The 27,027-nt window shown below is 44.1% G+C and overlaps 1 protein-coding gene and 1 pseudogene across 1 annotated transcript in view; one reads left to right on the top strand and one right to left on the bottom strand.

Annotated features, from left to right (window-relative positions):
• Positions 1-27,027, top strand: part of Alg14 (ALG14 UDP-N-acetylglucosaminyltransferase subunit) — a 68,006-nt gene that overhangs the window by 3,322 nt on the left and 37,657 nt on the right. The window contains exons 2-3 of the mRNA XM_051185589.1: positions 2,706-2,857; positions 20,913-21,035. Of these exons, the coding sequence (XP_051041546.1) occupies positions 2,706-2,857; positions 20,913-21,035 (275 nt within the window). The remainder of the gene's footprint in view (positions 1-2,705; positions 2,858-20,912; positions 21,036-27,027) is intronic.
• Positions 15,329-15,843, bottom strand: LOC127223085 (60S ribosomal protein L17-like; annotated as a pseudogene).

Below are 27,027 nucleotides of genomic sequence, written 5' to 3'. Positions count from 1 at the left end.
TGAGGGTTTCCTTTAAATAGCAGAGGGATGACTATTCCAGTAAGTCTTATGAAGCTCCCATTTCATTGTGGATATTAGGTTTTATCATTAACTGTTCCACTGGGGGTTGGGGAATCCACTTGACAAACCACAACACTTTTTTAAGACCCCAAATGAAAATACTAAAGTGAGTATAAAGCAGGTGTGTCAATCACATGCCCCAGGGAAGAAGACAAGTGGCAAGTTATAAAGTTAACGTGTGATTCTAATTCCTGAAGTGCGTGCTACATCTACGCCTCATTCCTTTCTAATTCATTCTAGAACCTGGGAAAAAAAAAAAAAAAAAAGATCTTTCTCCTATTAGAATACCTGATGAGGGAAAACGTATATTTTGTGTGCTTATATTTCTGTGTGTTCATGTCTTATTTTAAAAAAAAAATCATTTTTAGAACAACAAAGGGACAAAGGGGTGGGGACAAAGGGGCTTTCCAAGAGATACAGCATAACTGAAGGCAAGGAGGATGCAATGCAGTGAGTGTAGCCAATGCTAAAGGGATTGGCCTGGCTCAACCACAGAGCTTGTGAAATAAAACCCAAAGTTTAATTGCATAGCTTAAATAGCTTAATAGATATTCTTCTATGAAATCTTGGTTGTTCTCATGAAAGAAACCATAGGGGACATGCAGCCACTCCTCTCTCCCTATCAGTGGGTTTTGCATCTTCAGATCCAAAATACTTGAAAAAGAATTCATTTATAATGAACATGTACAAACTTTTCACTATCCCTTAAAAAATGTAGTATACTATTTAGCTAGCATTTACATTATATTAATGGAATGGAATGTAAAGGAATGATTTAAAATATATAGACGTGTGTAGGTGATAAGTGAAAATGACACAATTTACTTGTAAAGAACTTGAGCACATGGAGACTTGGGGAGTGCCCCACAGGTCCTGAGGGGATGACTGTAATTGATTTTTGAAAAAAATAAAAGTCTTTTTTATTCACATGTACTCGTGTGTGGAGAGCGGCCTCAGAGGTTAGAAGAGGGTGTCATAGCTCCTGGAGCTGGAGTTCCAGGCAGTTGTGAGTCACTCTGTGGGGTTGCTGGGAGCCGAGCTCCAGTCCTCTGTAAGAGCTGGGAGAACTCTTAACTCTTAACCTCCCCAGCCCCCTCTGTAACTGACTCTTAAAGTTGTGATTTTGTGAATAAACTGTTAGCTTTGTTTAGCATAATGTGAGAAACTGGCCATAGACTCTTGGTGGAACTGCTCACCTGTTGAAGACCTCGGTGTGCTGAGGCCTCTGCCAGGACCTGAGGTTAGAGCTGCCAGCGGTTTCCTGAGGCTTGAGTGGCCAGGGGTGTTCCTCTAGGAAGCTTACACCCTGATGTCAGAGCATTAAGTCACTTCTCCACACAGAAACTCCTTGTCTTCATCCTGCTAACTCCACCTTTCCCCTTATTCCCAGAATTCCCCCTGCCCCATGAAAACAGCTCAGATCTTTCTTCTGACAACCCTGCCTCTGCCCAAAGGCCTCCTGCTCCTGCCCATCTGTTTTTACATTCCAAGTCTTCTTAGCTTTTTTTCCAGGGTTATTCTTGTTTTGAGGGCATTGATTTTTTTTTTTCATAGCCCTTTGCCATCCCATTTTAGTGGCCTTTTTCCTCCCTTACGTTTTCTTTATGTGTATATGTGTGTATCTTGTCCCCCTACCCCCTTTCTTGATTTCAAGAAGTCAACAAAGTATCTTATACTTACCTTTTTAATGATAGTACCAATTTTTGAAATGCATTTATTATCTTCTGTATAAAATCAGTACTTACACAAGGGCATAGATGGCTTTTCTATGTTCCTATTCACATGTCTTTTGGGAAATATGCAATTACATTAGTTCCCCACCCCTGAAAAACATGACAGTGATATAATGCGGCGAAATGTTTCCACGTGTCCATGGTAGGTTACTTTTTTTTTATTATTATTTATTTTATTTTATATAACAAAGTCCAATTAAATGAAAACAAACATTTATACACAATATTTGGGAATTTGGGCGTTGTTCTTTCCAAACTACTTCCTGTTGGTAAGGGGCGCTGTCATGGGGGATTCTAAGAAGATGCAGAAATCCTGGCTGTAGTCTGTAGGGCTGCTTTGTCCAGCTGTTTTGAATGTAGGATCACCTTGTACTCTGTTTCAGGCGGTCTAGCGTGATCAAACCACATTAGTCTGGAAGGAATCCACATCTTTTCATTTTCTGTGGAAACAAAAATAGAAATCCTTTTCCCCAGTAACTTGTCCTTACGTTTTTAAGGTTTTATTTTTAATGATGTGCATGTGTGTGAAGGTGACCACGGAAGCATCAGATTCCCTAAAGCTGGAGTTGCCCAGCATGGGTGCTAAGGACAGAACTTGGGTTCTGTTCAAGAGAAGTGCACTCTCTTAAGCACTGAGCCATCTCTCCAGCCCACGCTGTGTTTCTTCTCCCTCCCCCCCCCCATGATTTATTTTAAGTATGAGTGGCTTGCCTGTGTGCGCGTGTGCCCACGCGCGCCGGAGTCATGCCTGGTGCCAACTGAGAGCACAAGTGGCGTCAGGTCCCCTGGAACTGGAGTGAAGGATAGGCCTGAAAGACGAGCAACAAGTACTCTTGACCACTTAGCGACCTCTCCACAGACCCATCCCTTGGTGTTCCTTAATCTTAAGGTATATATTGCATTTGTTTCTAGGTGGACATACCACTGAGATCCTGAGGCTGGTGGGAAGCTTGTCCAGCGCTTACTCTCCTAGGCATTACATCATTGCTGACTCTGATGAAATTAGTGCCAAAAAAATTGAATCTTCTGAACGTGCTCGAACCCAGAAGGACTCTGCTCCTGAGGTACGTGATCATCTCTTTAAGTTGCAAGTTGTCCATTGAGTTCAATTGTCTGAAAATAATCCCATGGTATTTCAGTCCCATGGTATTTCAGTGCCCTGTGGGACTGAGCTAACTTCTCAGGACCGCCATCACAGTAGTGTGACCCCACAGAGTAGGCAGCTCAAACACATGGGTTCTCTCACAGTTCTGCAGGCCGAAAGTCTGAAGTCAAGCGGTCACGGTGTCACACCTCCTCAGAAGTCTCTAGGAAAGACATTCTCCTTGCCTTTTCCTGGCTTCCAGCCTTTGCTAGCAACCCTCAGCATACCTTAGCTCAGGTGAATACTTTTTGTTTGTTTGTATTTGTTTTTCAAGGCAGGGTTTCTCAGTGGTTTTGGAGGCTGTCCTGGAACTAGCTCTTGTAGACCAGGCTGGTCTCGAACTCACAGAGATCCGCCTGCCTCTGCCTCCCGAGTGCTGGGATTAAAGGCTTGCGCCACCACCGCCCGGCTCCTAGGGGGTATACGGCTATTGCTAGGCTTGTGGCTGTCGCTAGGCGGCACACTGGGCAGAGAATGCCAGCGAGCGATGCATGGCCAGGTTAAGGGGAGCCGCTCCTGCTCTTGGGGCTGAGGGCGCACAGCATGTGAGGGTGCACAAAGCCTGAACCATAGAGGCAGCCTGCAGTGTTTGGGGCTCAGCCGCCTGCAGTTTTTGGGTCTAAGGGTAGGTGGCGGCCCGAGGCTGCTGCAGAAAAAGCCCAAGGACTCACAGAGGGCCTGAGGGAAGAGAAGGGAAGCCAGGCACAGTGGCAGTTACGAGGTGGTGGCTTCACCACCCTGGCATGATCTAATAATGCTCCTGTGTTAGGCACCAGATGAGGTGTTTATCTCAATTCTTCTATTATTAATAAAAACTCAGGAGTCACAAATTGGGACAAAAGCTGATAAATCCAAAGAGCAGCTGAGAAAATGATTGGCTGATACCCACCCCCCTCACGTTTCCCAGGATCAAAACCACCCACCAATTTCCAGATCTCCCCTGTTACTCCCTGTGCATCTTTCTGTCGGTCTCTCCGGGTCCTCCAATGTCTTTGTGGCTAATTCTGGCCAGCTGAACATTGACTCCGCCCTTTGACTTGAGATTTAACTTTGCTGGCAGTCTTGGAGGGCCAGTGAACAAAGCCCCTGCCACAATACTGTTATCTGTGACATGATTACCAAGCCTCTGTTGGTAATTCTATTTTATTAAATTGCATACGTCAGTTTGAGAGGTATTTAACATAGTTGAGTCAGAAGTTCAAGAGAGTGGTCTGGCCTGGAATATAAATTTCGGGGTTGTCTTTGTATAGACTACTGTGGTGAAAATAAGAAAAAACGTGCTTGATAACAGAAGAGAACTAAGAACTGGGCCCAGGCACTGTAAGTGTAGGGGGACTGACTGGAAGTACTGGCTGTCAGTTTATCGTGCCTTTGTGGGCCTTTCTGCTAGGACTGAAGCCTCTGCTCAAGGGACATGGTGTAACAGTGCCTTCTCCCCCAAACCCCAGCATCACAGATCTCTGCCCCCTTTCATCTTCTCCTTTCTTGAGAGCAAGTCTGTGTTTCTCTTTCTCCCTCGGAATATATGCCGTTATATTTGCTGCAGCATTTTCCCAATTTTATCTAGAAATACATTGAACATACTCTATTGCAGTGAAAGTAATTTAAATTGGTCTTGCTTTAGCAGCTTTAATTTCTGCTAAAATTCTCCAAATGCCTCTCGCATCACTCATCTTAATCAGTCACTTTGAAAACATTGTGCACTGAAACAAACAAACAAACAAACAAAAAACGGTGAACGCAGAGTACCAAGGACCTGCCTCCGCTTTTCTGGTCTCCTCACAAGTGTGGAAATGTTTGCTCAGTGCATAGTTCTCGTCTCCGTTTAGATAAATGGCATGCATTATCGGCATGGCTGACACCGGCTTCCTGGCCTGCTGGCCCTGGCCATCACTGTGTTAGTGTCCTCAATGTATCCGGACGCAGACTCAGAAAAGCACTAGCACCTTCCGGGTATGGACTGTATCCATGGGTAGAAGTAACAGGACTAAGTAGGAGAGACGGAGGTGAAGGCAGTGGACGATCGAAGAAGTGCCTGTGGTGTAGACGATGCGGAAACTGGCGACGGGACACAGGGCAGCAGGCAGAGTCCTTCCAGGGTGCTCCCGGTGACCCTCATGACCTCTGCAGCAGTGCTAGGCTCAGAGTTCTTTATCTTTTGCCTCCTTCTCCCCCATCCCATCCCATCCCATCCCATCCCATCCTGTGATATTTGAAACAGTCTAGATTTGTCATTCGGATCGTTTTTATTTAAAGCTACATAACAGTTTGTCCATTTCCACATTAATTTCCATCAAAATTTCTGGAGTTAAAGTTTTCCTGTCTGCAAACATAGGAATGTCAAAACTGACTATGGTAAATGAGATTGACTCGCAGGATGACTGGCCCGGATGGAAAGAGCAGGAGGAGCCAGTGACGAGGAGGATTTGGGGACCCTAGGTTGGTGGCTCCTTTTCCCCACTCTAGGGTTCTTATTTTGATCTCTGTTAGTTTGAGGGATGTGGCGTGGGGGACGTGGGGCCCCAGCGGGTAGGCCACCGGTGTCAGCCTTTTAGTGTGTTTGTAAGAGGAAGACTTATTTTTGCATTGCCATTCTGTCTGAAGCAAATTCAGGGTCAGTTCTAATTGGAATCTGGATTTTGATGTGTGGTCTGTGTGTGCCCTGCCCTGTACTGGTTCATATAAACACCAGCCCCTCCCTGGCAGAATGTTCCTCACTGTTTTCCCTGATAGAACTTTCCCAATGCAATTTCCATGTTATCAACAATACTCCTGTTGCTACCGGCCTTGAACTGTCTTTATAGTTTAAATTGTCAGGCTTTTTGAGTGAGTAGGAAAGTGTGTTCCATTTGAAACATAAACAGTAACTGCACTGTGTAGTCATGCAGTTTTACCCGTATCCCTACAAGCTCACCAAGTGCATCCTTTCACGGTTGATGCTGAAGAGATGGCTCAGCGGTTAAGAGTGCTGCCACTCTTCCAAAGGTCCTCAGTTCAATTCCCAGCAACCACATGGTAGCTCACAGCCATCTGTAATGAGATCTGGTGCCTTCCTCTGGCCTGCAAGCATACATGCAGATAGAATACTGTATACATAATAAATAAATAAACCTTTAAAAAAAAAAAAAAAAAAAAAAAAAAAAAAAAAAAAACCCTGAGCCCCCAGAAACCACTGGTTTCAGTTCCTTAGAATTAACTGTTATGTGGAAATATCCTCTTTGGTTTATAACTTCTTATTCTTGTATAGAATTTTTATGGTTCTGGACATGGAGAGTCACACCTATAATCTCATCACTTGGGAACTGAGGCAGGTGAATTGCTGTGATTACAAGACTAGCCTGGCCTTAACAGGGAGTTCAGGCCAATCTGGACTACAGAGTAAGACCGACTTCAAAAGAAAAAAAAAAAAAAAGAAAGAAAGAAAGAAAGAAAAAGAAGAAGATGAAGAAGCTAAATAAAGATTTAAATAATAAAATTCAGTGAATTTTTAAATGTTTTGCCAGTTTGTAGAAAAGTATCATTATCAACCTATTTATGGTAAATATGCAGCATATTTTGAGTTTTAAAATTTAAGAATATGACTTGATCAGTCAAATGATAGAGGGAACTTTCTTCAGGTTTCTCTTTATTCCTTTTATTTAGATTGTAAGGAATAATTATTTTTTTTTTTTTTTTATTTCTGTGCATGGGCATGAGTGTGCCTTGGGAGTTCAGTGCTGGGCCATCTCTCCAGCCCCTAGATATGTTTTTAATGGCATTAAGTTTTAGATGCTTAGTCCACTGCATTTATAACACGAAAGTAACGAGAAATGAGTCTCCTCAGTGTGTTGTATGGCTGCATTAGTCAACTTCCATCTCTGAGTCACTTCATCACCCGTATGAGAAACCCTCCCCTTGGCTAACAGAGAACTAACTGAGAGGTAGTGGGAAGACCCCCTCACCTCCCGGGTAGGAATATTTGTCTGTGAAGTCACGTGCATGAAAAAAGTGTCCCGCCTGCATAGGCGGTGGTGCATGCCTTTAATCCCAGCACTCGGGGTGCAGAGGCAGGCAGGTCTCTGTGAGTTCGAGGCCAGCCTGCTCTACAGAGCAAGTTCCAGGACAGCTAGAGCTACATACAGAGGAACCAAAAAGAAAAAAAGTCTCCAAACTTCTAAAGAATAAGTAGTCTCCACTGGGATTAGTTCTGAAGTCAAGAGTCACTAGAGAGATGTCACCAACCACAGTGGGTAGTAACCTGCCTGGAGAAGCTGTTCCAAGAGCTAAACTGTGATTCCCACTGGAGCGGTTTCAGCCAGGCTGCTCACAACCCCTAGCCCAACCCTGCACCTGGAGGAAAGGAGCTGTGGGCTTTTATTTGCTTCTGAATGGGAGGGAGCCTCTGTTTTACCGAGTGCCTCCCCTGACTGCCTTGCTCCTGTTAACTTCTGTCAGGTCGTGAGTTGGGCCCTTCAGGTCAGATGACTAAAGGAAAAAGCTCTGTGGCACTGGAACAAAATACTTTTTAAACTACTTTTGTCATTGTGGAATGAAAACTCATACATAAAACAAAGTCCTTGAAAAGGGTTTGAAAGGTTGAAACATGGAGCCAGCCTCATCACTTTGAATCTTCCCGCTGGTCTATCATTAGCCTTCAGGTGTCTTCCCAGGAAAGGGTGGTTGGTTGTCTGTTCGTTCATATTGGAAACCTTGAGTGCTGATTCTCGACAAAAGTACTATGGTAAAGATCGAAGCCATACTTCATTGACTAGATCCTAGAGTCAACGCTGACAGTTTCTCTTTCTTTACTGTCTTCTGTTCTTGGCATATTTCCTTCCTTTTTGTTTGTTTCCTAATTTGAAATGTTTAGACAGTGAAGATTAAAAGGAAATCTGGGCACTGGCTGGAGTGGGGTGCTGCCGGTGCTGGTTTCTTCCTGAACATGCGTTCATATGACCAAGGATTAATGCTTGTACATGGAGTCACACAGACCGCGTTGAGGTCTTTTTAGGAGTAGGTGGGGCTAGTTTATAAAAAAGAAACTGTATATTATCTTATTTTGTTTTTAAATCTAAACCTTGCTTTCTGTGTTGGTACACATCGATCCACCTTTAGGCTGATTGCCTCCTAATCTCCACTTTTTATTTTATTTTGTTTTTTGAGGCAGTCCGGGTTTCTCTGTGTGAAACAGCTCTGACTGTCCTGAAACTCACTTTATAGACCTGGCTGGCCTTGAACTCAGAGATCTGCCTCCTGAGGTGCCTTTAATCCTGGCTGGGATTAAAGGCATGTGCCACGACAGTCTGACTGAGGTAAACATTAACTGATACGTATTCTGCAAGCAATCTTATGCCTGTCCAAATAGTGTGCGCTAATTACAGGTGTTACTGTGATTAGAAGTAGGCTAACTTGAACAGTGTGTTGATAAGACATGGCCTGTCGACCCTTCCTTCCCCGTTGCCTTCGGCCAGATTGTTGAAACACCGTAGGGATTATGCAAGAGTACAAATATGTGGCACAGAGACCAAAGTAGTGGATACCCCAAACTCATGTTGTTTTGTTCTCAGTGAAAAGCAAGCCTCTGTTCATGACTTTTGGTAATCTGCTTAAACCAAGAAACGGGAAACGCTGGGGTGAAAAATCTCACCCTTGCTGCAGTTACTCTGGACTCTGGTCAGCTCTGTATCACGCTCATGTCCGTGCTGTCCATATTTAGCTCCCTGAAGCACTTCACTGCCCAAATCATTCGTTATCCTAATGTTTTCAGTGGTTTCCGTAGTATAAAAAAGTATAATCGGAACCAAAATGTCCATTAGCGCAAAAGCAGGATAAAAATGTCTGCCATTAGTCATACCACTTTTCGTTTTTTCTCTTTTCATCTAAAATGAAATAAGTACTGGGGGGGAAAAATAAAACCTTGTATTATATAAATAATTGTATCTAGCATCAACAATAACAAATAGCTGAAAAGCTCATCACGTAGTTCCGGTTTTAAAAGGTTTTAGGTACAAGCTGGACAATTGGAGAATTGTGAAAAGCGATGCCATATCAGATACTGGGAAGGGACATTTAATAAGAGGAAATAATACAGGCACAATACTGAAAGCTTACCAAGATAAACTAAATATGATATAAATAAATATAGATGTATATTCTCGATGTTTAAAGCTACATTTTTAGCTAGCCCTTCCCAATTTAATATAAAGCAGTCAAAATTCTTGTGGATTTTTTTGTGTGTATGTGATGCTAGCTGGCACTAGTCAAGGTATGAGAGGGGGAAGCAGTTGGACTCCATATAATCTTTTTAGATTTATTTTTTTTAATGTGTCTGAGTGTTTTACCTTATACATATGTGTACCATGTTCATGCTTAGTGCCTGTGGAGGTCAGAAGCAGGCCCTGGATCCCCTGGAACTGGCGTTACCAATGTTGTGATCCACCATGTGGGTTCTGAACAGTGAGCCCAAGTCCACTGTAAGAGCCATCTCTCTAGTACCTGTATAATTTTCCTGGAAGTCTAGTTAAGAGAATTCCTTAGAGGATTTGATAGGAATTTGAGAAGAAAGTGAAGCATGACTTGAGAACTATAAACCTGGGCAGTTGTAAGAATACTGTTGTTGGCCCGGAGAGATAGCTCAGTGGTTAAGAGAACTCGCATTCACATGGAGTCTTACAACTGTTACTCCCAATTCCAGGGGATAGTACCCTCACTTCTGACCCCCATGGAATGGATACTAGGCATGAATACAAAGATGCAGGCTAAACATTGATACACATAAAACAAATAACCTTCAAAAAAAAAACAACAAACCTGTATATACCTCTGTGTGTGTGTGAGCGTGTGTGCATGTGTGCGGGGGCACGTGCTTGCTAGCTTGCTCTCTCCTTATTCCCCTGGCCTCCGCTCAATTCTTTAGTCCCTGTTCTATCCATCATCCCATTCATTCCTTCAGTTTCCCTCCCCAAAAGGCACCTCCCACAGGCTTGGAAACTTCCTGGGAAGTCCCTCCTGTGGATTGGTGAAGAATTTCCATTGTACTTTGCTGACAAACCGGCTGTGTTTGCTGTCATTCCTTCATTCTGCCACCAGGTGGCAGCACACTACAGAACATTGAGCTGTTGACCCTGCACTACCTGGAAACTTACTACAGACTAATCTGGTCATGGTTAAATACGGGAGTCTTCTCCATTTCTTCTTTGGTGAACATCATGCATCTCTGTTAGATATTATTGTCTTTTCTACTTTTTTACATTATCCTTTCTTGAGTTAGAAAACACTTTACATAGCTTGTGTGGTGAAGTGTCTTCACAGGACTGGAAGCAGACACAGTTCAGTGGTGGCATTGCTTGTGTAGGATGCACATGGGCTTGCATTTGGCCCCTGGCATTACAGAAAATTATGCTTTCAACCCAAACCCGTTGCTGTAGTACTGTTACATTTATTTCAGATGCTCTTCTTTGTTTGGGGTAGTAGAACCGCTCACTTGAAGCTTTACCCTCCCCCAACAAAACATTTCTTGTGTGTTTTGGGGGGGGAATATGCATTCATGGGGGGGGGGGTTGTGCAAGTCTGTGAGTGAGCAGACACAAGAGACTCTCGCCTTATTCTTCTGAGAAAAGTTTTCTCCTTGAACCTGGAGTTCCGTTTTGTTTTTTTGTTTTGTTTTTTGTTTTTTCAACCAGGCTTTGAGCCAGCAAGCTCCAGTGATCCTGCTGTCTCCATCAAACACACACACACACACACACACACACACACACTGTCCTCTGATATCTCTCTCTCTCTCACACACACACACACACACACACACACAGTCCTCTGATTACACACACGTCCTTTAATTTTACACACACACACATAATCACATAATCATGGGTGCATTCACACACATACATCCTCTGATCTACATACACACACACACACATACACACATTGTCCTCTGATTTTACATACACACAAATGCACACATACGCATATGTTGTCTGATCTACACGTGTACTCTCTCTCACACACACAGACACACACACACACACACACACACATACACTAATAAGAGCACCACCAAATAGTGTTAGTGAATAAAATGCAGTGTCCATCAGAGTTGTCCCTGAAGCCTGTGCTGCCACACAGCCTGGGTGGGGCCTTGGTCTCGAGCAGCCCGCATGTGAGCTGGTAGAGGACCACAGCCTTAGCTCCTGAGCTGTGACAGGGTTAGCTCATGCTGCCATGGCAAACCAAGGGCAGGATGAAACCCTACCTTGAAACGGGCTTCGGAAGAACAAATACCTTCCCTATCCCCCTAATACTCACGACTCGGGTCTCATTTCTGTATCAGTTCCCAGAATACCGCGTTTTTATCCTTCAGGCAAGGAACTGAAGATTAATTTTGAAGAAACTGGTTTGTCCAACAACAAAACTACAAGCTCTAACACATGGGTCCTGTCTGTCTTTCACCCGTAAATGCTCTGCTCAGCTCAGCCCAGACAGTGGCTACTACCACCTCACTCATTAACATGGGCTAGGCCTTCCCACTGTCTCAGCTGTTGACATTGGGGCCATATAAATCTTTGTTATGGGAGAACATTACATTCTGTGTATTACAGGGTGCTTACCAGCACCCCTGGCCTTTCCACCAGACGCCAGTGAATGACAAACGCCTCCCAGCCCCGGCCGTGCCAGCCCAGTCTGTCTCCACTCCTTGTCCAGTGGTCTGGGCAGGGGTCTTCGGTCTCTTCCACTTGAAAGTCACTGGTCTGAGCTGATGTCCACTGACCATCAGGCATACAAGGAGTGTCTGTCACATAACAACCCAAACCAGCACTCAGCAAAAGCGGTTTGAGGGAAAGGGGGTTGGGAGAGCTTAAAAGAGAGCAGTTATTGTCAGAGAAACAAGAGGACATCATGTCACTGAGAATAAGATCTAAGTTTTTGAAAACTCAGAAACACTCTGGCCAAATAAAATGTCTATTGCAAGGATGAAAACTAACTCTACAAAGCACTGGACAATCACACTGACCATTCTGCCGTAAACTATTAGACAAATTGGAAAACAAGGAGTAAGAGCTAGGTAACGAAATAGAATATTGAAGGATATTCCAGAAAAGGCAAGGAAACAGGGGGAAAGTTCCAAACAAAGGTTCCCAGACTTAGAAGGACATGACCTTCAAAGTAAAAGGCCAGTAACCAGCCCAGTCAAACTGTAGCCACAACAAGGTAAGTCATGTAAGGATTCAGAACTGATGTCCAAGGGGAGAAAGACAAAACCAAACCAAATAGGAAGGGAGTCAGTAGCGGGGTGTGTGTGTGTGTGTGTGTGTGCTGTCTGTGTGTTTGGAAGCACAGAAGTTTGGGTATTCTATTAATGATGACATCCTTTTTGTTGGCTTTTTTTCTCTGCATTGTTTGGTTTGGATGTAACTCAGTAGGAGTCTGATGGCAGCCAGACCCTCAAGCAGCTCCTCTAAAACAGACTTGGCAAGCTTCTATATAAACCCCACCCCCTTCCACAAGGTGGGGTGCTGCCTTCACAGATGACTGGGATTGCCCGGCTTCTTGAGAGTCTGACTTGAAGGCATCTGGTGTATTGTCAGCAGTATCCAAGCAGGTCTAAAAAAGAAGGTTGTAAACAGTGTAAGGGAAATTATGGGGCTTCACTTCAGGAGTAAACATCACATTCTGACATTCTGTTGTTGCTTCTTTTTTTTTGTTTTTGTTTTTGTTTTTTGTTTTTTTTCAAGGCAGAATTTCTCTGTAGTTCTGTTTGTCCTGGAATTAGCTCTGTAGATCAAGCTGGCCTCGAACTTACAGAGATTCGACTGCCTCTGCCTCTTGAGTGTTGGGATTAAAGGTTTGCGCCACCACTGCCAAGCTACACTTCTTTTCTTATAGTGTGTATGTACTTCTCATTCCAATGAGCATTAACTACCTCTAAATCTACATAAAAGTCAAATGCCTCAACTCAGAGTGAAGGTGAAATGAGCAAAATATCTGCGTAAGAAAATATGGAATTTATTACCAAATCTTATTTGCCACCCCTCCCCCAGCCTTACCATTTCTTTGTTGTTTTTGCTAAAAATCAGTTTGCAGCTTACTGGGGGATCCCTGTCTCCTTCCTTTGAAAACTTAGATGCTCTTTCCATAGGCGGTAGGCCCAGGAAACACTTCTGAATCCTGGCAGCCACAGTCACACAAGGGAGTCCATAATTCCCATATCTCCAAGTAGGAAGGAAGTCTGGGTGGTTATTCACTTCAGGTTTAGGCAGGGCGGACTGCGGCGCTGGATAGGTTGGCAGGGAAGGGAACACAGTGTGTTCACGTGTCCTGCGGGTGCCTGGGCATTCACCCCACGGTAGCTGACTGTATGGCTTAGGGTGGAAAGCTTCTCACTCCAGACTGGGTCCTGCTGGTGACACGTTCTCTCTGCTTGGGCAGATCAACCTCTCTAGGCCTCTGTCTTCTTCCACAATGAGGAGGCCTAGCTAAGATCAGGGATGCTCAGTTAGCCACCAAGATCCCACAGCAAGCTCTCGCCAGCTCTAAACGAGGCTGCCACTCCAGGCTGTGCCTCTCCAGGATGTGACAGTGTCTGCCCCGAATCCAAGTTCTGAATCTTGACCTCCGTTCACCTGTCTTAAGGCAAGAAAGGGAGAGTGGGACATGAAGACGCTGTTCTGCTCTGGCTTCAGAGTATGCATGTACACACACACACACACACACACACACACACACACACACACACACGCACATGCACACGCACACATTTAGGAAAGAGGCTAATACTCAATGGTGTGGTCCTTGCCTGGCGTGCATGAAGTTTTCCCTAGTACTACAAAATAAATAAACAAGGAGACCACAGTGAGTACAGGTATCAGCTTGTTTTCTGGCCTGCAATCTCTCCTTGGGGTATGACAATACCATTGCTCCAGCAGGAAGCCTAAGAATAGCCCCAAGCTCCCCTCAGCTAAGTCCCTCCTCCCCAGTGTTTACCGTCTCCGTTCCTCCTCCTTAACTGACAGCATCATTGCCCGGCTAATCTCTCTCCCAGCTTTCCCTTCCCTGGTCCTTCCCACATCTGTTTTTCCTCCTGCTTGTCAGAGTGGTATTTCTTGAATGCAGATCTGATCACAGATTCCCCTTCTAACAATGGCCAGTGTCTTATTCCTTTAGAGTCAAGTATGTACTCTCTAGCCTGGCAGTAAAAGCCTCATCTCTCCAGCCCTGTGTCTCCTGCCTTCTATCTTTGTCACTTCTATGTCAGAATGCAGCTCCCTCCCCACACATTCCCTGTTCTTGAAGACCTCTGATGTGAGTGAGTGTGACCTGCTCTGCCTCAAGACCCTCCCTGCTTCTCCTACACGGCACAGGTTTGGCGTGTGTAGTGATTCAATCATGTATCTCCTGAAGGAAACCCGAGTTAGATCGTTTTTTTTTTTTTCTGCTCTTTTATTATATTAAAAGTTAGATTGGAAGTCTAGCACACATGCTTTAAGCAAAGAAATTATACATTCTGAAAAAAGATATAGGTATGTGTTTGTAACTTTTCTCAAAAATATAACATATATGTATATAGGTATATATATATATGTATATATGTTAGTTGGTTCTTTTTCTTTTTTAAGGGATAGCATGGATCTTGTAATTAGAAGTGCCCAAGAGACAAATGCATATAAAAAAATAGCTTGGTGCAGTATTGACAGGCAACCACTTCCTAGTTTGTTAGCAAATGCATGACTTTCAAATTTACAATTCCAGCAGATTTAAGTCAAGCCCTAGCTACTTGGGTGGCCAATATCAGATACCTTACATTCCCTGTAATGTCAGTTTATAAAACTTGAGATTCATCTTCCGTGTGTATATACTGTACTTTAGTTGAAAGAGGTTATCAGAGGCCCCAAAGCTTGAGTTCAGAGGCGATCTAGGTCCTCTGCAGGAACAGTATGCAACCTTTACTGCTGACCCTGCTCTCCAGGCTCAAAAAAAAGTGGGCACACCTGTTTGGGCTGCCCTCAGAGGCCAGGAAATGTCACTGAAACAGCTGTTCCCAAGTCACTGATGACAGAAAACAGTTCAATATGGTTCCCCTCCCAAATAATTAAGATGTTAAACAAGTCTGAAAGGAGCACTAACACACATTTAACTTAAAGGCAGACTCACACCCAAGGTCTTTTACACAACAGTTCCCCAGTAAATGCTAATTCAGTAAAACTATGGCTGTTGTTTGCAGTGTTTCACAGCTTCATCACTTTAATAAAGCTCTGCAGTATGTTAAGCATCCCCCTCCCAACAGGGTTGATTAGCAGGCAATCTGAAACTGCTTATACAGAAGACCTTTACTTTCATCTGCATTTATTTTACACTGAGTTTATTCCCGTGCCATAAGCTTTTGTTTCTTCAGTTTCTTCTGGGATATCTTCTTCTATGCAACCTCCTCTTCTGGCTTTGGAACAATCTGCTCCTTTTCCATGAGGATCATCTCGATGTGGTAGGGGGAGCTCATGTATGGGTTAATCTGGCCGTGCGCTCTGTAGGTCAGTCGGTACATCTTAGGTGCTTTGTTCACCTGGATGTGTTCAGTGACCAGAGAATCGACATCTAGACCCTTAAGCTCGGCATTACTCTCTGCATTTTTAAGCATGTGCAGCAAAAATTCAGCACTTTTTTTGGCCACCGATCGATCCTGTGTCCAACTCTACCATTTGGCCTGGGCGCACCTGCCTACTCCACCATTGTACTGCCTGAATGACACACATTGCTTCTTCAAAGTGACATCTTTCAGATATTTGGTGGCTTTTCAGATATGCATGCCCTTGATGGCCTGGGCAGTTTTATGGGTGTGCTTCAAGTGAACCCGAAGATTCAATCCTCTTGACTTGCATGATTTCGTGGGGTTTTCTGGGTCGAGGGAGTAGCAAACCATCTCCACAGGTCACCTCAGGCCGCCTACAGGAAGAGTATGTTAGTTGTTTCGTACTGGGTGACTAACATAATTAAGTACTTGTCTGTTGGTTTTCAATTATTTCCATGAATTTCCTTCTGGGGCCTGGATATGTGGAGAGTTCCCTCCAAGTGTCTTATCCACCCTCAATTCTCATCACCTGGTAAGTTCGTATTGTGTATTTAATGAGTGATGAGTGAATAAATCTACATTTGTAACAAGTACAGTTCTGAAGCCCAGGGTCATAAACAGGGAATAAGAGGAATTTGCCAACTTACAAAACAGAATTAAAAAAACAAAAAAAACTGTGACCTTGCCACTGGCAAGACAACAAGCAGCTGGGCTATTGTTAATGATGGCCCTGTCTTCTGCTGTTGTGTTTGGCTCCTGCTGCCCTAAGCCCTGATGTTAAGGGGGCAAACTCTGGGCTTCCTGGTCTGTAATGGTTGAGGAAAGGTTGGGTACAGCTTATGGACAGAGAAAGAAGCCATTGCAAACATCTGCCTTAGGGTGCCCTGCTGGGTTGTGTTCCCATCTATTTTAGCCAATCATAAGAGCCAGGAGTAGCCACTTTTGTGTGTGTGGGGGGGGGGGCGGATTATGGTCATTTTGACTTCGGGATGATTGGTTAAACCATCCAACATACATTAGAAATAACACTCCATGATGCTTAAACTGTTCCAAGCCTATTTGGGGATTTTGTTTGGGGATAAAGGAGATGGGATTAACACCACCAAAACCAGCTGGAAGAGTGCATTATGTGAAGGAAGACTGGATATTGTCAAAAGAAGGCACCAGAAAGACAACAGTTTGCCTTAGAAGGCTTCAGAGTCTTTGGGTCATAATCCAACAGTTATTTCTGGGGGGGGGGATTTCCCCCTAAGCAGGAAGGGGCTTCTCAAGGGAAGGTGGAGCCCTAGCCTCATCTGTCTCTTACTAGTCAGCTAGTCAGCCTGGATAAGCTGGGTGAGGTGCTACCTGAAAACTACAGTGCTTGGGATGAATAGGCAGGGGAATGGCTTCAAGTTCGAGGCTTGCCTTATCTGCACAGGACTGCATATGTAAACAAGTAGTCACCACACCTGAGAACTGAGGTCCTGGAGAGCCCCGGTGAGAGCCGTGCACAGGATGGGAGATTTAGGTCACCACAGGCTGGTTTGCTAGACTGGGTGGCAAAAGACTCAAACTACCACAGCTCTCTGTTCCGTCACTCTGTGACACCTCACCAGTTCCCATGAGAGAAACATCTACCAAACATGTGAAGGACAAGTGTTTAAGAATTGTTTTGTGGTAAATCGTGGTTATCCTAATTTTAAAATGATTGGTTCAGCCATCATAGGTGTGTGTGTGTGTGTGTGTGTGTGTGTGTGTGTGTGTACATGTATATAAAGAAAGTGATGACATTATTTTTAGATGTTATGAAAGAAAACTGAAGGCATGCTTGTTGAATAAAATTTGGCCGTTTTAGTGTTCATCTTGTTTCCAGGATTTTGCAATAGTGTGGCATCCATTTAAATAATAAGTACGTTACACGTTTCAGTGTGTGGTAACAAGAAGAAATGACTTCATAGCCACTTGGTCTGCTCTGCTGTGGTTTATGATGCCATCTGGATTCTCTGGTGGAATTATTTTCCATCTAAATCACTGTAAACTTCTATTTAGTTTCCACAAATCTGAAGCCAGATCTGTTTGTGGTTTTTAGGGGTGATGTAATTCTGGAACATACTGTGACTGTTAAAAGTTGTCATATACCATCCGTATTTAACTGGGTGTTTCACATAATTTCAGGCAAACTAGAAGAAGCCTGAAAATAAAACAATCTACTTCCCTGTTTGAAGCTTTTACACTCCAGTGTTTCCTGTCTGCCCCGACACTCACATTTGATCATGTATTGGTTGAGATGAGTGGCCAGGTTCTGGAGAGTTAGGAGGCTCAAATACAATGTTTCAGTGATGTATGCCCTTTTCCCCCCTGTGTGATAGAGAAAGAGAACAAATCTCATTCCATTGGCTGACAGTGTAAACGGGAGTGGATTATATTTCAAAGCACATCCATATTTGGGATGTACACAGTGAACTGCACGAAGAAATGAGGCGGCTTAGTTCTTCCTTTCTCAGATCCCTTTAGCCCAGCCGACTACCAGGCAAGAGCAATTCCAAAATTTTCAGCAGTTTCTTGAAGGAACCGGGGGCCTGAGAGCTAACAAAGAAGTCTGAAGATTGCAAGGTCCTGTGTTCTTATTCTGCATTTCTCCCCAAAACCTTATCGGTTTGAGGGTGGAGCGTGTCACTGGTGACATGGATAACCTCAGTTCACAGGGCAAAGGTACAGGAGTAGCGTAGTTCTCACAAGAGCGGGAGAGAAAGCGAGATTTGTGGGCTCGTGTCAGTATATAAATAAAAAGTGATCTGAAAACAAAAAAGCCAGTGGTGGTGGCATAAGCCTTTGTTCCCAGTACTTGGGAGGCAGAGGCAAGGGGATCTCCGAGTTCAAGGCCAGCCTGGTCTACACAGTGAGTTCCAGGACAGACAGAGCTATGCAGAGAAACCCTGCATCAAAAAGCCAAAACAGGAGGAGGAGGAAGAAACTGGTCGGGACAGGTACTTGCTGTGTATTGGAACAATAGGAGGCCAAGAGTAACCTCCATATGAAGGTGCTGCAGTTTCTAAGGTACTAGGAAGGTGTTACTGAAGTCCCCTCAGCAAGGCACAGAGATCCAGGAAACACCAACAAAGGACTACTCCACATATATCAGGACACGTGGAAAGCCTGTGCCTGGGCCCTAACATTGTCACCTTGAGAAATGTAGATTGCTCTAATGTATAGTGAGGACTTTGGACTTGTTGGTCTCCTCAGCCCTGAGATGGGAAGAGCCAGGCATCTGCCTCACCTCCTGGTGCATAGACCACAGCCTGAACATCTGGCAACTGTAATGATAGCTTTCTGTATGTGTGGTAGAACGCTGTCCTCTGGTACAGCATGGCCACGTCCCCTTGAACTCTCAGAATTGTCATTATCCACAGGAGAGCTGCACAGGATGGGATCTGCTGTCATCAGGTCCTGGATGGGAGGAAAGGGCTCTCCAGGCAGCACACACAGTTTGAGGCACCCTTGTTCCCTGAGGACGCAGAGGAAGGTGGGGAGAGGATGTGTGGCCCGTGCTGCTGTAGACGGCCTTTCAGAGAGCTCAGTTAAACTGATTAGTTCGCCAAACTAAACGTGGGTGGGATAGTTTCTTCAGCCTGTCATTGGCACTCTTATCTGGGGTAGAAAATGTCTCCCCAGGAAAAGTCCATGCAGTAACATGGCAAATGCTTGCCAAGTACTTAAAATATGGGGGATACCAGACCAGGCCCTGGTATTACAGCAGTTAGAAAAAAGAAAATCCACTCAAGTTGCATTCTGGTGAGAGTGGTAGGAAACCAAATACATAAATCAACAAGTTAAGTTGGGTACTGATAATCTGTGTGAAGGTAGTAAAGCAGGGTATTGGCCGAGGGGGTGCTATCTGTCCTCTGAACAAATAATGCTCAATTGAGAACTAATCTGAAGGACAAGGATAACTGAGTTGGAGCAGAAGAGGTCTTCAGGAGGGAAGCTTGACTCGCCGAGAGGATAGACAGAATGCAGGCCATTAGGCTAGCAAGGGGGAACTAGAGACAGAGCGGAGCCGGATTATACGGGACCCTGGGAGCAGCTGCAAGGAGCTTGGCCTTTATTTATCTGTTTCACTCGCAGGAAAGCCTGTGTTTCACTCACAGGAAAATGAAAGGACCTGCTTTACATTATCAAAAGATGAGTCTTGGTGATTCTGTAGAGAGTAAATTATAGAAAGATAAAGGGAAGAGACAGGTCAAAAGAAAGTTGGTAGCAGCAACCAAGGTGAAAGATGGTGATAACTAGAGCCACGGAGTAGCAGAGACGTTTGAAATCAACCAATGGCCGTGCAAATACAAAAGGAGGTTTCTGGAAATAAACGCAGGGCTGCCCCCTCCCTCTGTGTGTCCCCGCCAATCCCAACATAAATATTCATTTCTATGCAAGAAACTCATGATAGGTCCTACTGCTCATGGTTTTTATTTCTGTCCAGAGAAGGGGTTTGGGCTCTGTGTTGTCACTTGACTTATTATTCATTTTTCAGTCAATAATTCCTAGCATTGAGGCAAGTGCACTTGCTTACTTCTTGGTCCCGTGGATACTGCTCTCTGCGCCTGTACTCTGCCTCCCACGAGGGAGGTCATTATTTAAGAGCCGAGTGCGCTGCTGGGTTCCACACCACTGACCTGCCCTGCCGATGGAGTACATCCACAGTTTAATACCGCAGCTTCACCCCCAGGCCAAAGACAGCTGACGACTTTACATTTTGCTTATGATTTAGAGGGGTGTGTGCATTGGGGGTCAGCGCGCAACTGTGCAGTCTCTACTCTCCTTCCACTTGGCCTGGGTTCTGGGAATGAACTCAGGTCACCAAGGCTTGCATGAGCCACCGTCCACTACCCAACAGTTGTGTCAACGTAGTCACACAGCGAATGTGGTTCTATTTCTCTACCACCTCAACAACATTAGGTGTCTGTGATTACTGTCCAATAAGTACTTGAAAAATTACTGTTTTTCCCTGTGTTTCATTGTTAACTGCCTGTTCATGTCTGCTGGCTTTGTGTCTCTTCTGCTTGAAGTTATCTGTCCATCTTCTTTGGCTATCTTGTATGGGATTGCTTCATCTATTGGTTTATTGGATCTCTTTGTATACATTAACATGTTACACTCTCCCCGTAATATATTTTATGGATAATCTCTCCCAACATATTGCCAAAAGTAACTTTGCTTAAAGTTCATTTTAAATTTTAATTTAAAAAAAATGAATTTAATTTAAAAATTGCATTTAGGGACCTCTTTGTCATAATCCAATGGTACAAGGTTGGATGAAGCATGCAATAGGCTTTGCACCTCTTACTTTTAAAGCAATTAAGATGAGAATTAAAAATGAATAAGAATATGGGTGCTAACTGTATCTCACTTGAGAATTAATTATTCCTTCATTTCGGTCTCTGCTGTCTCCTTCTAGCACACCCTTCACCGAATTCCAAGAAGTCGAGAGGTTCGGCAGTCCTGGCTTTCCTCTGTGTTCACCACCTTGCACTCCATGTGGTTTTCCTTTCCCCTGGTTTGCCAGCTAAAGCCAGATTTGGTATGTAATCCTGTCCCTTAAGACAGAGAAAGTAACTCTCCTGTTGCTTGTCCACTGATAGTAAGATCTGTTGTTTTATTCAGTGAGTCCCGGCTTTTAAGAGATACAGAAAATGGGTATTTTATATGCACTGTACTGAAAGAGGTGAGAAGTTTGCCTTCCTAGCTACAGTGTAACTCAGTTTGTCCTACTCTTTCTTTTACAATGGCAAGTGCCAACAGTGCCTTTAACTAACGCTCAGTGGCTGCTCACTGTGGTTCCTAACCAGCGCCATGTGCGAGTGAGCCACCAAATAGTTGACTCTCTTTCAATAGTCTTTCTGGTATTTGGTACCAAATATGGTATGTGGTAGTTGGAATTTCATATAAATATTCAAGTTTCCGTAGGAAGGGAGGACAGAAGATAGAAGGACGAAAGCTATCTTGTATCACTGCATTCTCTGTGTCTGTAAACGTCTTGCCGTCTTGCGCCCTCGTGCAGTCCGCGGTAAACTTGCAGGATTCATTGCAGATGTGCAGAGGAGAGAGTGCGGATCTGTGGGTGTGTACCGTAGTGCCGCACATGTTAAATTATACTCATTCCTGTGGATGGCAGAATCCATTAGCTGCTGAAGCTTGTAAGGAAACTACTTGATTCCCAGATACAGGAGTCCTGGCCAGTATAGATTATTCTCGTGAATAACTGAGCCAGAGTGTGTTTAGCTACAGTGGTTTAGAAAGGTTCTCTACCAGTTGCCCTTCATCAGCCAGACTGAAGCTCAAACTCTCATTCTGGAGGACAGTATAAAAGCCCTTTATTTTATACATGAATAGTTCTCTGTGAGGTTTTTGTTGTTGTTTTGTTTGTTTTGACATTTTTTTTCAAGACGGGGTTTCTCTGTGTGACTGTGTAGATCAGGCTAGCCTTGAACTCACAGAGATCCACCTGCCCTCTGCCTCTTGAGTGCTGGGATTAAAGGCGAGCCCACCCTGCTCTATGAGTTGTTTTTTTTTTTTTAATAGTATTTATATACCATGCATTTTTTAAAGTTTATTTTTATGTTATGTGCATGGGTGTTTGCCTGCATGTATGTTTGTGTATCCCATGTGTATGTGGTGCCCATGGAGGTCTGAAGATTCACCAGATCCCAGAGGACTCCAGTTACAGAGGGTCATTTGTTTCCATGTGGGTGCTGGGAATTGAACCAGTGCCATTAGCCAATCTCCCCAATCCTCTCACACTTTTGTCAAATTTAGTTGAACTCACAGTCTACAACTACATTGTTTAGCACGTAGTTGTCAACTATCTTAAAGATTATTGTTAGCTTCAAATGCTTAATTTATTTTTAAACAAGAGACAAGTGGAAGGGGGCAGGTCATTTTATTTATTTTATTTTGAGAGGTGTTAAGTAGTCTATATTTGATATTGTGCATTAACCACACTACAGTGCTTTTCAGTGAGTTAAAAGCAGCAGCCTCATCAGATAACAGGGAATTCTAATTAAATTGGCTTAGTCAAGAACAGTGTAGGCACCTGCTTCCTTGTCTTTAATCATGGCCTATAACAGACTAGTGTGTAAAATTGAGATGGGTGAGTCATGCTTTGTTCTGACAGTGAAGAGAATTTTTCCCATTGTGAAAACATATTCATATAACCAATTATGTTTAAAGCCATTCTTTGGAGCTGGAGAGATTGCTCAGTGGTTAGAGCACTAACTGCTTTCCAGAGGACCGGAGGCTGATTCCTGTACCCACGAGGTAGCTCAGAACCATCTGTAACTCCAGGGCATCTGATGCTGTCTTCGGGCTTCTTCGGGCACCAGGCATGCACATAGTGCACAGACATATACATTAAATTTCAAGGCAGCATTCCTCATTTCTGTGAAAAGTTGAGCATTACTAATTAGATCCAATCATTTCTTTATTTTTACAATTTATCTATTTATTTATTTTATGAGTATTTTGTCTGCACACCAGAAGAGCACATCCCATATTCCATGCGACTACAATTACAGCTGGCTGTGAACCACCAAGTGGATGCTAGGACTTAAACTCAAGACCTCTGGAAGAGTAGCTAATGCTGTTACCTACTGGGCCATCTCTCCAGCCCCCCAATCATATCTTTAAAAGGGTTGGAAATAGTAATAACATCTAGTAAATAAACTGCTATTTAAAAAAAAAAAAAAAAGGTCAGCCAGGCATTGGTGGTGCATGCCTTTAGTCCCAGCACTTGGAAGGCAGAGGCAGGCGGATCTCTCTGAGTTTGAGGCCAACCTGATCTTTCGAGCTAGTTTCAGGACGGCTCCAAAGCAATACAGAGAAACCCTGTCTGGAAAAAACAAAACAAAAGATCATATTGGACTGGGTATGGTCATGTACAGCTTTAATCCCAATACTTGGGAAGCAGAGGCAGGAGAATCTATCTCTATTATGAAGTCAAGGCCAGACCGGTCTATATATCAAGTTCCAGGACATCAAGGAATGTAGAGTAAGGCCCTATTTCAAAAACCAAACAAATAAGCAACCAAAAAGATCATATTCAGTTTACTATAATCTAGCTTTATTTTAATCAGAAGTAGCTGTCCAGCAAAAATATTGTTACCTTTCATACTCAGGCTTCTGGTTCATGACTTTAGTCCTGGTACATATCAAAAGCCATGAGACTTTTTTTCTTTTTGGGGGGGGATGGAAGTGGGGGGACATGTTCAGAAATAGGTTTCTCTGTAGCTTTGGAAGGTGTCTGAGAGCTTGCTTAGTAGACCAGGCTGGCCTCGAACTCACAGAGATCCATCTGCCTCTGCCTCCCCAGTGCTAGGATTAAAGGCATGTGCCACCACCACCTGGCTTGAGACATTTGTTTTCTAATAAATAGGGCATGGCTATCACTGGTTAGCAACCCCTTTAATATAAATGGTTAAGTCTACCCTTTCTCCCTTCTTAGTCCTAGCGAAGATTACTTTTGTTCCAGGAGTGTCCTTTTGGGGCTTCTCTAAATATGCCATCAGTGTGTTCTCTCTGAAGGTGATGCCTATATTATCGGCATTTGTGTGAGAATCTTGGTGTGTCTTCCTCACAAACAGCCCATGCAGATCTGGTCCTGCCTCCTGCTTGCCTGCGCTTTCCACAGTGTGGCACTGAGTGCACTTTGGAACAAAAATCTCCACGCCTTTCTCAGTATTAGCCACTTATCGTTCATTCTTCCATTACTCAGCCTGATGGAGTGCAGCAACATCAGAGCTCAGAAGGAAGTGATAAAGTGATGGGTAATGTCTGCTGTGGATCTCAGTGACTCCCTGGCCTGGGTTTTGTTTGGTATTGCAGTGCTGGGGATTGAGGCCAGCTCCTCAGGAATGCTAGGCATGTGTTGTCATGTGTCCGCTCTAAGTTCCCGATCACCCAGTAGTATGCCTTGTGGGTGGTGGGACACTTGGCCCCAGGCCCATTTTGCCTCTTACATTATTGCCTTCAATTCCCTTTGAGGCCTGATTCACCTTAAGATAAAAAGGACTGGGCTAGCTATCTTTTCCATTTCTTTCTTAATTAGTTTCATCAGTGCTGTAAAATTGCTTGTAAAAAGCGTGTATGGGATATTCTCATGTCGGTGAGAAATAAGAGAGGAAGGAGGTGGAATACGTGGAAATACTTCTCCCCTCTTTAAGTAAATGAGTTTTAAGAGTCACATCAAACTTGGATGTTGTTCGGCAGCTACTTTGATCTGGTTGACTTCACCAAATGAGCCTCCACTTCAGAAAATCCCCCTAATGGAACAAAACTAGAGACCCCGCTACCCTGACAGAAAAACAACACAAAATTCTGGCCTCTATCCATCCACCGTCCACTGAATGTATGCGTCTTTCCCCAGTTCAGATGTTGTACCGGCAGGACTGGGTGCTTGGTGTTCCCATGAGACCAAAGTAGAGTTTTATAAAAACATAGCGACTAGAGAGTGGTGGCTGCGAGGGACGGTCACACATTTATAGTAAGGCTAGAACCTGTACTACCATCAGGGACAATTAAAGCCATGTTGAGTGTGCCCCAACAGTCCTCAGAACAAAACCAATGAGGTCAGACTGAGAGAGATCTGCAGTCACACTTTTTTTTACTGTGAGCCTTGCTATGTTCACAGCCGCACCAACGTGCCTGAATTCCCAATTGCACCAGATACCAACGGCTGCAAACGTCCTAGATTACTAAATAAAATAAATTACAGTACACTCTTCATTCTCTGTTATTTAATGCCTGTAGTTAGCAAGTTTTTTTGTATGTAGCGTGTTGCCATACTCTACAGTTAACTGTAATTTTGCTACTGTTATGAATATTAATATAAATATCCGTGTTTTTTTTATGGTCTTGGGTAACCCCTGTTGAGAATTGTTAGCTTAAGGGAAAACTCACTATTAGAAAGGATAGCTGGGCAGTAGTGGTGCACACCTTTAATCCCAGCACTGGGGAGACAGAGGCAGGCGGATCTCGTGAGTTTGAGGCCAGCCTGGTCTACAGAGCGAGTTCCAGGACAGCCAGGGCTACACAGAGAAGCCCTGCCCGCCAGCCCCCCCCCCCAAAAAAGAAGAAAGGATAGCACAAGCCTTTAAATTGCTGGAGTTGCTGAAACAGCTGAGAGCTTTTCTGCTTTCCTGGAACTGTGCACCTGTGCTCATAAGTAGTCCATCTGCTAGCCCATTCGGCTGTCTTCACGTAGTCATCTGCAACCTGTAAATAGACTGCCCAAGTTGGGGCAGAGCAAGTGCAGGATATAGGACACTCTGAGAGCGCTGAAAGGACAGTTCTGCCCGGCGCCATCACTGGCCTGAAGTGACCACTTCCGTGTGCTACACCTGAGCACTTGCGTTGCCGCTCAGGGTGCTGTCGCTGCTAGGCACATTTAGGGGGTGAAGTCCCTTGCCGCAAGTCTGCACCATTCCGAAATAACTGAGCTGGAGCTAGAACCCAGACCTTCAGATTCCGAAGGGCTTATCCACCAGACCGGATGCTACGCCATCAATTCTGGGTCGTACCTTGGAAGATGCATTCACTCAACACAATTAAGAATCAAATGATAAAGAGTGTGTGTGTGTGTGTGAGAGAGAGAGAGAGAGAGTGTGTTTGTGTATGTGTGTGAGAGTGTGTGAGAGAGAATGTGTGTATGTGTGTAAGAGTGTATGTGTGTGTGAGTGTGTGTGTAAGAGAGTGTTTAAGTGTATGTGACAGAGTGTGTGTGTGTGTGTGTGTAAGAGAGTGTTTAAGTGTGTGTGACAGAGTGTGTGTGTAAGAGAGTGTTTAAGTGTATGTGACAGAGTGTGTGTGTGTAAGAGAGTGTTTAAGTGTGTGTGACAGAGTGTGTATGTGAGTGTGTGTGTGTAAGAGAGTGTTTAAGTGTGTGTGAGAGAGAGTGTGTGTGGTTTTTGTGTATGTGTGTGTGTGAGAGGGAGTGTGTGTGTGAGAGTGTGTGTCTGTGTGTCTGTGTATGAGCACATGTAGAGGCCAAAAGACAACCATGGAGATCTACCTTTTCGTGTTGGTTTTTCCTGGAGGCAGTCTTTCCCAGGCCTATAACTCACCAGATAGACTTGTGGCACTGCCAGTGAGCCCCAGAAACCTCTCTGCCTCTCCGGGACTGGAATGACTACTATACCTAGCTTTTAGAAATGGCTTCTGAGACTCAAACTGTGTCCTGCTTGCAGTGCAAGCACTTTGACAACCAAGCTAGCTCCCCTGATCAGCACGTTGCTTTCTGGGTCTCTATAACATAAATAGTAAAAGTGAGCTTTCTCAGGTCATATACCCAGTCAGGTGTCTTCTGGTCTGCTGTCAAGGTTGACTTAACATCGACCCAACAAAGATAATAATTGTTTAGAACTTGAAATCAACTCTCAAATGTATTTTTTTAAATACAAGTTTAAAAATGGATATAAATTGGAAGGTTAAAGAAGCTAGGCTCAGTAGCATGTACCACTGGGTAAGCCTCAGCATCTTAGGAGGCTCAGGTGGGAGGACCATTTGAACCTAGTTCAAGG

This window comes from Phodopus roborovskii, unplaced genomic scaffold (assembly GCF_943737965.1).
Source record: "Phodopus roborovskii unplaced genomic scaffold, PHOROB, whole genome shotgun sequence".
NCBI lineage: Eukaryota > Metazoa > Chordata > Mammalia > Rodentia > Cricetidae > Phodopus > Phodopus roborovskii.
This window is presented reverse-complemented; position numbering and strand designations above follow the sequence as displayed.